Source organism: Pseudophryne corroboree, chromosome 2, assembly GCF_028390025.1.
Source record: "Pseudophryne corroboree isolate aPseCor3 chromosome 2, aPseCor3.hap2, whole genome shotgun sequence".
In the NCBI taxonomy this organism is placed as follows: Eukaryota; Metazoa; Chordata; class Amphibia; order Anura; family Myobatrachidae; genus Pseudophryne; species Pseudophryne corroboree.
The window spans coordinates 841413043-841426565 of record NC_086445.1 but is presented as its reverse complement, the minus strand read 5'-3'; the positions used below and the strand labels follow the sequence as shown (position 1 = coordinate 841426565).

General features: G+C 42.6%; 1 protein-coding gene across 1 annotated transcript in view; it reads right to left on the bottom strand.

The window, feature by feature from the left end:
* The window catches only part of PHEX (phosphate regulating endopeptidase X-linked), a 433913-nt gene that overhangs the window by 127387 nt on the left and 293003 nt on the right, over nucleotides 1-13523 (bottom strand). The window contains exons 8-9 of the mRNA XM_063955773.1: nucleotides 12922-13005; nucleotides 5269-5414 (exon numbers count right to left, since the gene is read on the bottom strand). Coding sequence (XP_063811843.1) covers nucleotides 5269-5414; nucleotides 12922-13005 — 230 coding nt within the window. The remainder of the gene's footprint in view (nucleotides 1-5268; nucleotides 5415-12921; nucleotides 13006-13523) is intronic.

The following is a 13523-nucleotide window of genomic DNA, read 5'->3' as shown; positions in this document are numbered from 1 at the left end:
CAATGTGCACATGGTACACGCAGCATCGCCAGCTTGTTGGAAGGGCAAAGCTTTAGAGATTGGCGCATCACTATCTAAAACTGTGATCGTGTCCCATGCAAATGAAATTAGCCAAGCCCACTCCAGCAGCATGGGAGCACTTACATGCTCTCCAGATGATTTGAGCAACTACTGACAATTTGGTCCCACCTACAATAGGAGGCCACTTTCAGACTATTTTCCAGGAAGTAATGTAAGCCAGCGCTTGTTAGATGTGTGCTCCATGCTTTACAGGCAATAGCCATCAAGCAATAGGACCCAGCGGCTTTCCATGGAGGCATAACCACCGACGTGCCTTCTGCACATGTGCGGCTACACAATGCATTTATTGTCCTCAGAGACCAGCACATACGAACGTACCCCAGCGTATCTCCTGGCATGGAGGTGTACGAGGTCTAACAATTAAGTTTGCAAATCCTCACCAGTGGCAATGAGGTAAGGGGAGTGGGGGGCCACTGATGCTATGTAATGGGCAGCAATGTGGCAATGGAGGCGCTTAAAATACACAGTACACAGGGGGTGTGCATGGCCAAACCTCCTGTGATTAGGCCACACCCTCTGAACAGTACCTGGCCCAAAGCAGGGTCTCTACTGCACTGCTCGCCACCATGTGCATGCCATAGCATCACTGGACAGAAACCTCAGTTAGGTTTGATAGCGTTGGCATATCAATGTTTCACAGCTGTGAGCGATGGCAGTCTCTTCCTGAGTTACATCTATTATTGTCTGTGTGTGATTTGTAGTGCTGTCTTGAGAATGTTGGAGCTTGAATTAGAGCTCTTTGAAAACAGTGATATTCATCAATGAGGTACTGTATGTAGCACTTTTACTGTGATGAGTTTGCAAACTCAATTGTCAGACCTCATGTACAGTATGGTGTCCCCATTAATACACTATATCACCACTGCTGGATATATTAATAGATCCCACTGCCAACAATGCAGAATAGTATGAGTGTGCATACAGTACTGCACTGGTGCAACACAACACCCAGCATAACCCTAAAGTACCTGGCTGCAAGTGGACAATACTTGTAACTTGTACCTGTTGTTAAGCCAGTGTTATATGTTCTTGTTTTCTACCTTGTGGCTATTCAGGGATGGTGAAGGGGTATCGATGGCCAGCATTTCAGAAAACGCTGGCATGTCAGCCCTGTTTTCTGGGTGTGACTAGGCCAGTGGTTGCACCCTTGGATGCAGCTTCACTGACCCCTGCAGAGTGAAAACACCATCCATCCTGATTGAGTAACCTGAGGGTTATTCAGATGGACAATGTTCACGCAGATGATACAATGCTGCATGTTCGGATGCAGCAGTTGATCAAAGAACCCTGTAGGGGTTGTTTTTTTACACAAGACTCCTCCTGTACATTAGCATATTAATGCATACCTGCTGTGTGCAAAGTCACCATGGCTGTGCAATAACGTCTATCTCTGAATTAGGTCCATTGTGTGAATTGGTGCGGCATATAGGGGGTGTGGTGGAGGAGGGTGATGTTGTGTAGGGGCGGAATGGGGGTGTTTCTTTAAAATTGCATCATTGTGGATCCGCACTGCTACACAATGTCGAGATTACAGGCATTGTGAGGCAGGGGGCGGATCCATGATGACGGATTTCAGCTTGAATCACGTCATTGCACCCCCCGAGCCGAGAGACTTACCCACTCTTCCAGGTGGCCAGGAGCACCCCTTGATTTTTGGGAGCCTCCCGGCCATTACGGGAGAGTAAGCAAGTATGGCTCAACACAGAGTTATATGTATCTCATCTACACTTACATTAAAGAGGCGGAACTGAAGTGTGGATGGTCGTTCACACATAAACAAGGTTTATGAGCAAATGTGGGCTCCTTTTTGATAGCATACAGTATCTTTTACCTAGTATAATGAAGGTGCAAGTTCTCACTGATAATGTCAGCTAGTAGAACACCAGAATGCTGCATTTCGGTGAATGTATTCATTCTTTCTGCCACATTTCTTTTGAGCAATGTACACCCAATTTAATAATCAGTCCCTAATTGTGGGGAAATGGGCTCCTTTATGTTTTACATCTGATTTCTTTATTTTACAATATCTGACTGTAAACACATTTTTCACTTTTAATTTGTACAATGCAATGTTTTATAGTCTGATTCAATTACCACTATGACTTTCTCCCTCGTAAATCAGCCACAGTATAAGATACACATTTTTGCTCATTCTAAACGGCTAAATAAATCAAATGTAAAACAGAACTATGTCTGAAATGGGCGCCATAATTTCAATTAATTTTACACAACCTGAGGTGCGGAATCAACATATTTTGTGTGTTATTTTTACTGCTATGGGATGAATATTGAATGCATGAAATATCGGTCTAGCATCTTTTTAAGTGACACTGACCATGAAAAGGTGCACAGCTATAAATAGAAATCATTTATTTCAGAAATTGCTTGGCAAATACTGTGCTTAACTGTGAAAACATGTTTATGAAAGCAGCGTGAGCTCACATAAAGGTTGCAGAGGAAGAAGCAGCAGACTTTGTGATTTTTTATTGTGTCTCATCCCCTGGATGGCTGGAGCAACATACATTGTTAAGGGAAATAATTCAACTCTTCACAGGAATTCCTCTAATCCTAAATGAAATGTCTTGCGTTGCTGTGAAACACGTCAGGTTGACATCTGATGAGATTGTGGATTTTTATTAATCTCCAGCTACTGTTAAGTGTCCTATATCCACCTCTTAGAACTGTCACAAGCAACAAATCATAAATTGTTCAAGGGAAACAGGATTGTGTTTACCAATAAGATGAAGTTTTATTGCCATTATAAATTGTGAGGCTCTTTTTTCTCTCTCTCTATTTTGCCCTGCGAATACGCACCAAAAATGCATATGCAATGACTGGAGGTGCATACCCAACACAAGTCACTGTTTTTTGGCACATCAGTGACTTGTGTTGGGTATGCACCTCCAGTCATTGTAACCATTGACAAAATATCTCCATCCGCATGGAAGTAGTTTGACATCTCTCTGCACCCTTGCTGTGACTTACTGTACTTTTGTAGCCCCTGTGAGCAATACTATGTAATATTAGTATATTGTGCTGCTTGTATTGCTCTTTCTATGATATAAAGAATGTTTTCATTTTATCATCTGGGATACAAATCTAGTTTTATTTAATAGCCCTACAATGAATTCTTGGATGTTCATATTTTTCACATAGTATACCATATATACTAACTGCTGTATCGAGAATTGTCATGGTGTTTCCCTCTCTCTCTCGCTCTCTCTCTCTCCTCTCTCACTCTCACTCTCTCTCTCTCTCTCTCTCTCTCTCTCTCTCTCACACACACACACACACACACACACACACACACATTTATATCACATACTAGCTGTTGAGTCCAGAATTACCATGGCTTTTTTTTCTTTCTGTTTTCCCTCTCTCTCTGGTTGGGATGTACTAACCTATGGCGGTACATTCCGTCACACTTTGCATTTACACTAATCCCATATGTACTAACATATGCAATCAGTATTGCAACGGACAGCTCTTCTGATAAGAGCTGTCCTTTGCAATGCCAGGACTTCTGGGTTTCAGCCTCATGAGTCCCTCTATACATTTGCAGAGGGACCCGGCGGCCGTGGGGGGTGCTAGGAGGGATCCGATTGGATCCTCCTCAAAGCACAATGCGGAAAGCAGTATATAGACTTTTATAGGGTAAAGCCACCCACAGATGGCATTACCCACCTCGCCAAAGCGCGTCAATGATTGGCTTAGTACATATCGGAAATGGAGCCAAAGTCTGAAAATGGGACTTTGGCCACACTTTACCTTTAGTACATCCCGTCCCTCTCTCTCTCTCTCTTTCTCTCTCTCTTGAGATTTTGTGGGAATGGGCATTGATTTGTGGGTAGTGGGTGTGCAGTCACAAGAAAAGTACAGTAAGGACATATTCTGTGCGTGTTAAGACACACATGGCCACCAAAAATTCTTAAACTTACAGTAGCCTCCTGGGGGGACTGACTTGTGTCAGTAGTAACCCTGGTTTAAATGAAAAGTTGATAATGATGACTCTGTGCAATTGATGTAAACACATCTATTCATGCTAAATTCTAAAACTGATGCAGCAATGGCCCTCATTCCGAGTTGATCGGTCGGTATTTTTCATCGCATCGCAATGAAAATCCGCTTAGTACGCATGCGCAATATTCGCACTGCGACTGCGCCAAGTAATTTAACAATGAAGATAGTATTTTTACTCACGGCTTTTTCATCGCTCCGGCGATCGTAATGTGATTGACAGGAAATGGGTGTTACTGGGCGGAAACACGGCGTTTTATGGGCGTGTGGTTGAAAACGCTACCGTTTCCGGAAAAAACGCAGGAGTGGCTGGAGAAACGGAGGAGTGGCTGGGCGAACGCTGGGTGTGTTTGTGACGTCAAACCAGGAACGACAAGCACTGAACTGATCGCACAGGCAGAGTAAGGTTGAAGTTACTCAGAAACTGCTAAGTAGTTTGTAATCGCAATATTGCGAATACATCGGTCGCAATTTTAAGAAGCTAAGATACACTCCCAGTAGGCGTAGGCTTAGCGTGTGTAACTCTGCTAAATTCGCCTTGGGACCGATCAACTCGGAATGAGGGCCAATGTTTTAAAAGCAATTTTATACAACAATATACACATGCTTTACACAAATAAACAATCCTTCAGACTTCATATATTATGGAGTGTTGTCATTAAAGAAGAAAATAAAGGAGATGTATCAAGCCTTCATAATAGTGTATAAGTGGAGAAGTTGTCCACCTATCATTTTATAGAATGTACTTAAAATGCTAGTTAGAAGATGATTGGTTGCTCCGCTAAACATTGCAGGTGCACCAATCCACTTGGGTACTTATTAACTGCTCTATCTGGGTATTATACTATATGTGTTTCTATTGTGTACTGCTATTGTCAGCATTTTTTGTACTGACAATGAATACACATCTTGAGCTACTGTACAATCCAGTCTCAGCTGAGCCAGAGAACGGAGCCACAGCCAAGAGGAGGGAATCACAGCCAAGGGGAGGGAGTCACTACTCAAGATTTGCATATGATACTGACTCTTAATAGGTTGCAATGATGAAACTTTTTTCAAACACATTTAGAGAGTCTGTTTGCTTATATCCTATATCCTAAATAAAGCCCATTACCTCTATGTAACAGCAGTAATATAGACCTGAATATGGTGGTTCACACCAAATATTACCTTTTGTCCTCAGACTCTAGAATCCTGAACAAATCTTTAAAATATTGTGGTACTCGAACAATAACATGTTCTGACGAGTCAATATCTTTAAGTTTGGGGTAAAGTTTGAAGTCGATTACTTTTTTCAGGAAGTTTAACCACTCAAACTGTAAAGACAAATAAAACGCATTTAAAAAGAAAAAAGAATATATATATATATACAATTCAGAAATGCCCGGCACTCTGGTATGCTTTGTAAATCCGGGTGCCCTCCGCAGCAAAAGTTGCATCAAAATAGAAAACAATGAGGCAGCGGCACTCCGTCAATAAATAAATCAAACGTGTAATGAATCAAAGCATAACAAACAATGGTCACAGTAAATTAACGTTTCGGGGTCCTTGAACCCCTTTGTCAAGGTATGAACAGTGTGGAAAACAAACCCTCTTACCTAAATAGCACCCGGTGAGTCCTGCACGTGAAGGGAGGGCGGGCCAGACACCGTCAGTCGCGGGAACCGCCGGAAGGCCTCCGGCGTCTCCAGGAAGTGACGTGATGCCGGGTCCGCGCCACGGTTGCCGTAGCAACCAACGGCGCTTCCCGATGCACCCGCGTCAGCCCTGCAAAGTATAAGAGTGTGATAGAAAAAAACCTGGTGTGGACCAGTGCACAATAAAAAGTGGTGCATGGCACAGAATGGTATGCAAGCAAGTTGGGGAAACTGGATGTAATATGATCGAGGAAGAGACAGGTGTTGTCAAGGCACTGTAGATGCTATGTGAGAGAATTGGTTGATGCACAAATGAGCCTCAAACATTAAAGCAGAGTGGGCCGCACTGATAGGATGGGGCAGCTGTGAATGAAACTGTGCTCCCAGGGGCGCTGGTCTGGAACCTATGTGTGCCGTGAAAAGATGTGCAGAGAAAAGAATGGATGCTGGAAAGAGAAAAGCAGATGGGGAGGGGAATGAGAAAGAGTGGAGCCGGGGACAGAGAAACAGATGGGGCAAAGAGGGGAGGGAAAAGGATGGGGAGAGGGACCGGGAGGGGAAGCGATCCCGCGTGAACCGGGGCGAGAAAGTGAGGTAAGTGACATGGTGCAGGTGAACGGCTAGGTGTACTGACGAAAAGCTATGTGTGAGAACAACTGGAGATGCTTGGGGAACTAACTCGAAAGTGCGGAGGGACTGGAAGAAGAAGAAGAAACGAAACTGCACCTGGTGAGCTGGTGCATAAAGATGGAGAAAATGAAAGAAAGAGAAACAATGTGGGTGAAAAGATATGTGGCTGACTAGATGAAATGAAGAAACCAGATACCAAAACCCAGAGTGATAGAAAGAGGACCACCTAGAGAAAGGTGTGAGAAGAATGTGGAGAATGAATCAAATTCTGTGAATATAGCAAAGTTCTGCTCCTGTGGTACATGAATGTCCATATCTGATGTTTAAAGACTGTTCCACTGTATCTTCTCATTAAGACCCTTCGGCGGAAAGGTTTACAGTTTGAAAATCCACCGTGCCTCTAGCTTGAGTAATTTGCTGCTCCTGTCTCCACCTCTTAGGCTGGCTGGGACGTGGTCAATTATCATATGTTTCAATGAATCTGCCGGGTGACCCTTGGTCACAAAATTATGTGCCACCAGCTGGTCGGAGCTTCCCTTCTTGATGGCCGCTTTGATGGCCGATCTGTGTTGGGCCATCCTCGTTCTAAAACTGGTGATGGTCTTGCCAACGTATCCTTGCCCACATGGACAGGTAATAAGATATACCACGTGGGTCGACGTGCAGGTCAGGACGTGCTTTAATTTGAAGGTGGAATCTTAAGATGGATGTTTGAAGGATGGACCGCTGACCATGTGCTTGCAGGTGGTGCACCCCAGGCATTTGTAGCAGCCTGGTGGCTTGGAGAGTTAATGTGTCGATGGAGAGCTGGAGAAGCCCGTAATATCAGCATGCACAATAGTGTCCTTGATGTTTCTGGCCCTCATGAAGCAATTCATTGGCCTTTTGTTTTTGAAACAAACAAGTTTCTAGTCGGTGGCCACTATGGGCCAAAGTGCTCGAGTGGCCCGTTGGACCACCAGACTGGAGGTGCTGAATTGGCTTTTCCAAGTTGGACATTCATGTACCACAGGAGCAGAACTTTGCTATATTCACAGAATTTGATTCTCCACATTCTTCTCACACCTTTCTCTAGGTGGTCCTCTTTCCATCACTCTGGGTTTTGGTCTCTGGTTTCTTCATTTCATCTAGTCAGCCACATATTTCACCCACATCGTTTCTCTTTCTTTCATTTTCTCGATCTTTATGCACCAGCTCACCAGGTGCAGTTTCGTTTCTTCTTCTTCTTCCAGTCCCTCCGCACTTTCGAGTTAGTTCCCCAAGCATCTCCAGTTGTTCTCACACATAGCTTTTCATCAGTACACCTAGCCATTCACCTGCACTATGTCACTTACCTCACTTTCTCGCCCCGGTTCACGCAGGATTGCTTCCCCTCCCGGTCCCTCTCCCCGTCCTTTTCCCTCCCCTCTTTGCCCCGTCTGTTTCTCTGTCCTCGGCTCCACTCTTTCTCCTTCCCCTCCCCATCTGCCTTTCTCTTTCCAGCATCCATTCATTTCTCTGCACATCTTTTCACTGCACACATTGGTTCCAGACCAGCGCCCCTGGGAACACAGTTTCATTCACAGCTGCCCCATCCTATCAGTGCGAGCCCCCCTCTGCTTTAATGTTTGAGGCTCATTTGCGCATCAACCAATTCTCCCACATAGCATCTACAGTGCCTTGACAACACCTGTCTCTTACTCGATCATATTACATCCAGTTTCCCCAAATTGCTTGCATACCATTCTGTGCCCTGCACCACTTTTTATTGTGCACTGGTCCACACCAGGTTTTTTTCTGTCACACTCTTATACTTTGCAGGGCCGACGCGGGTGCATCGGGAAGCGCCGTTGGTTGCTACGGCAACCGTGACGCGGACCCAGCATCACGTCACTTCCTGGAGACGCCGGAGGCCTTCCGGCGGTTCCCGCGACTGACGGCATCTGGCCCGCCCTCCCTTCACGTGCAGGACTCACTGGGTGCTATTTAGGTAAGAGGGTTTGTTTTCCACACTGTTCACGCCTTGACAAAGGGGTTCAAGGACCCCGAAACATTGGTTTACTGTGACCATTGTTTGTTATGCTTTGATTCATTACACATTTGATTTATTTATTGATGGAGTGCCGCTGCCTCATTGTTTTCTATATATATATATATTTATATGTATAATTGTAGAGAGATGGGCACACCATAATACATAGAGAAGATATAGTACAAATTTAGTTCACAACAAAAAAAAAATTGACACTCCAGGGCAGCTTGGCAAAGTGCACACAGCTATTTAAAATGTTGCTGTAGTTAATATGCTCTATGCCTAAATAAACACTTTTAATGTAAGGAATCTGATTCTGGAGTATCATTTTGTGTGTGTGTGTGTGTGTGTGTGTGTGTGTGTGTGTGTGTGTGTGTGTGTGTGTGTGTGTGTGTGTGTGTGTGTGTGTGTGGTTGTTCATTGCCCTTTTCTGGTGGGATGCTGCTCTATATACACCGAAGCCTACTTGGAAACTTACTGAAAGCTATAGAGTCAGATATCATCTGTAAATTGGAATTAGGCTTGGTCCTGAAGATAGAAGTGGTGGTCATCTGAAGCACAGCTTTTGCAACCCACAAGGTTATCAGAATGCTGATGTGTGTTGGAAATTACTACGAGATATTCTCATTCAGTGTCATCCACAACCTGAATATCCCAGGTTCCCTGTATTGAAATCTAAAATAAAGATCATAACCATCTATATTCAAGAAACTTTGGAGCAAGGGTTGTCAAAAAGTCCAGGTCCATGTCCCCTGGCCAGTGCAGGGTTCTATTAATAGGGAACTATATTAGTTACCTAAGACTTTGCATTAAATATTAGGGACTGAAATCAGAATGAAATATCAATACCCCTCCTAATAATCTTAGACTTTTTTGAGAGGCTCAGTCAGGCCGTGGTCTTCACCAATCTGAATCCTTAAGGAGACTGCAACTTGTTCTTTGTCCAGGAGATGAATGAATTTAAGATGACTTTCAATATATAGAATGCCAAATAGGACTAGCGGGTCATTCTGTGCAATGCCCAAACAGTCTTTCAAGCATATGTGAATTTTCTCTCTAGGGACCTACTGGGTACATCAGTCCTCATTTATCTGGATAATATCTTAATTTTTACCAGCATGCCAAATGAACCTCATAATAAAGTGATATGGGCAATGCAGTGGCTGATAGCGAATTCACTATTAGCTAAAATGGAGAATTGTTCATTTAACCATTCCAGACTAAGGTTCCTGGGACACATAATATGAACATAGGACATTGAAATGGAGAAGCTGTCTGCTATATTTGCTTGGGCAGCATCAAGGCAATCCAGAGGTTCATGGGGTTTAGCAAATACTACAAATGCTTTGTTCAGTTGTTAGCCCTATAGCCACGTTTAATAAACGGGGGACTCCATAGAACAATGGCTAAACATACACAAAAGGCTACTGACACAATTAAATATCTCTTCACCACAGAACCCATCCTCTAGTTTCCCAACCCCAGTCATGTCTTTCTTCCTGGGCCTTATTTTAAGAGAGGTATACGTGAACTGATAGTGATGTGAAAAAATGGGAGTTGCTGGCCATTACATTGGCCACCAATGAATGGAGGCAATATCTGAAGGAGTCAGATTGTACAACTCTATCTTTACTGAACACAAATTCCTGTAGTGTATTAAGGAGGCAAAGGGTTGAACTCTTGACAAGCACAGATTTGACTTCATTATAACATAGTAAATATATGTACCATTCTGAATCCAGCAATATTAAGTCCAACTCACTCTCCTGCCAGTTCAATCCTGAAAGTCCATTATGGTGGGTGAATCCATTATCTCCCTAGGTTTTAGGAACAGTGGCCACTTTTCCAAGCCAGGTTAAACTTAATCATACCAGCAAAAATCCAGCAATGACAAGGCTGATGCATATTCCTGGTAGATCCTTCCCTCTAAACTTTACTGACAGTGCCTATCTCTTTGGAGTTGCTCGGCAAGAACCAAATCCAAATGGCAGCATTTGTCAATGTTCCCCTAGCTGTCAGCTGTAATGTGCACATGTACTATAAATGGTCGGGCTTCCCAACTTAAGGAAAATTAGTGATTTGGTCTTCCAGTAATTGTATGTATCATAAAGGATATTTCTATTTGTTGAGTCCTGCAGTGCTCGTGTTTCTATCAAAGTGTCATGGGACCAACTCTTCTGTGCTACTGATGTTGATGCTTATTCCATAAATCCACAGCTCTATGGTTTCATCACTGACCTCAGCAGCTCCCAAAGTAATACCACCATGCTGGTGGTACTGGATTGCCTCTCTAAACAAGTCCACTTAACAACCTTGATAAACTGTATCAGTATTTCTAATTATTCATAAAAAAAGGTTGTCTCACTGCAAGGACCTTCCTTGAAGATCACCTCTCTGACTAAGAGGCTTTGTGTCAGAACCCAAAATTGCTTCTTTAAGAACAACCTGGCTGCAGGCCTCATAGGGGTATTGGATTCTGACCATAAGTTATCTTGTCTTCCCACTGCCCCTTTTTTAAAAGCTTTGTCCCCAAATTGTTGGGGAGAACACTCAGCTTCCATCCTGGGCTCAGCTCTATCTTTGTAATGTCATGATGTCACATGTGCTTGGGGCAGGCACCAGCACACATGCCATCTGGATCTACCAGATGTTTCATGCCTCCCAACTGAATCCAGTGGTAAAGAACTTATTCCCCTTCCAGCAGTAGAGGGCCACAAAGAACACATTATACAGTGGATCAACAAATCCTATAGATCCAGCATAAGGCGCACTGGAAGCGCTTCAGTCCTGAGAACAGCTTTTGTATTACATAGATTTATTTCCATGCACCCACTCTGCCTACCAAACTCTTCAGGTTGCATCTCACCAAGACCAGAGAGTCAAAGGGTGGGATTCAATTCTTTTCACCCCTTCCCATACCCATTCTGTTTCTGCCCTCGGGGGCATGGTATCATTATTTCAGCTTGCTACCCTTGGAGTAGCAAGGCAACTGACCCTTTACACAGCTAAATCTGATTACTATGGGCACGATATGCATGATAACGGGGATCATTTTAGACAGGAGATTGGGCGTGATATATCATTTGAATTCCACCCAAAGAGTTTACTCCTAATGAGGGTGCCAATGTGAGGATCTGCCGCAATGCTATCTACAGATTACAGCTGGTAATGCATAGTTAACACTTGCAACTGTAACACTGCAGATTCATCTCTACTGCAATCAAAAACAATCAGTACTGACAGACCCGAAGTTCAGCACAATTACAGACATTATGTGTATGCAACCTTTAGAAGTACCTTACTGCTACCAAGTTTTTATAAGCAGAATCTGTATTTGATTTTCTCTGCTGGTGCTGTAGATATCTAATGACTTCAGTTCCATCTTTTGTTCCTTCTCTAAGTAATTGCATTCAGCTTCATCCGTCACAATTCCCATTCACCTATCATGATTCTACCATTTCCAAAACTAGGTCTTCAGCTCTCAGGGTTTTATGACCAGTTGTGATGTGCCTATGATAGCTGCCTCAGCCAAGTAGTTCTCTTCCTGGGAGCAACCATCACTGTAAAAGTGAATTAACTTTGTAATGACGACACAAATCTTCTATGGTAGGATGGCTCACTTTACATGGAAATAGTTCAGTGGTAGACCACTGAATAAGTAGATTCCATATCACACAAATACTAATCATCTTTTGTGTAACTGGTACATATAGAAAACCAGGGACATTTATTTGGACACGTTTCCAAATTCCTAGCCCCTCGCTAGAAATTAGGGACAACTATGCCATGTGTTATAACATGAAAATGTATCCCTAAAGTAAGCTTAGCCAATATCCAGTAAAATGTATCCAAATTTCATTAAAGTATCCCTAAAGTAAGCGTATCCAGTATCCAGTAAAATGAATCCAAATTTAATTAAAGTGTCTCTAAAGTAAGCATATTCATTACCCAGTAAAATGTATACAAATTTCATTGAAGTATCCCTAAAGTAAGCATATTCAGTACCCAGTAAAATGTATCCAAATTTCATTGAAGTATCCCTAAAGTAAGCATATTCAGTACCCAGTAAAATGTATACAAATTTAATTAAAGTGTCTCTAAAGTAAGCATATTCAGTACCCAGTAAAATGTATCCAAATTTCATTGAAGTATCCCTAAAGTAAGCATATTCAGTACCCAGTAAAATGTATCCAAGTTTCAGAGTTCCTTAAGACAAAATAGTTTTCTTGGAAAATTAATGGGACTAGGAGTATAGTATAACTGATGCTTCAGGAAAAAGTAAGTTAGTGGGTCTTTGGCATATGTTCCTTTCATCAAAGTATAGAACTATATTAACACATTAGTTATTTTAAGTATATTAGCCATATTACATACTGTTTGAAATATAATAATGTGCAATATTGCTTTGCCTGCTCTTTAAAATGTGATAATATACAGTACATGTTATGTCTTTAGTTAAGATAAGCATAAGGTAAAAAAGAGGTCTAGATCTAAATAAATGACAATACAACTCTGAGTATTTAGTAATATGGTAACATACAGTACCTGTGAAATCATAGTACTCAACTCTGAGATATTCATCTTGTTATATAAAGATTCACTTGTCCTGTTGTCATGGGGTATGGTAATCTAGAAAAAAAAATTAAGTTCTAAGTTTGATGACATCTCATTGATCAACACAAGTAAGTTTACTACTTTATTAGTAATTTTATCTTGTGCATTGAAAATATAACATCAGATAAAAAAATAACAATAAATGAGCAATATTTTTAAACAGTCACAATATAGTTTTTGCACATACATAAAAACAAGATGATTGCAATCATAAACCAATTTATCTCCTTGGTGCTTTACAAATGGTGGCTACCACTGATGTACAAAAGATGAAAATTAAAAGAAAACAAGGACTAAAGTTTAATAGGCCCTACACATTAGACGATGTGCCGCCGAGGTGCCCGACGGCCGATACGGCCGATGGGCGACCCGGCGGCGGGGGGGGGCAGTGACGGGGGGAGTAAAGTTTCTTCACTCCCCCCATCACCCGGCTCCATAAACGTGCAGGCAAATATGGACGATCTCGTCCATATTGGCCTGCATGCACAGCCGACATGTCACCAGCGATGAACGAGCGCGGGGCTGAGCATCGT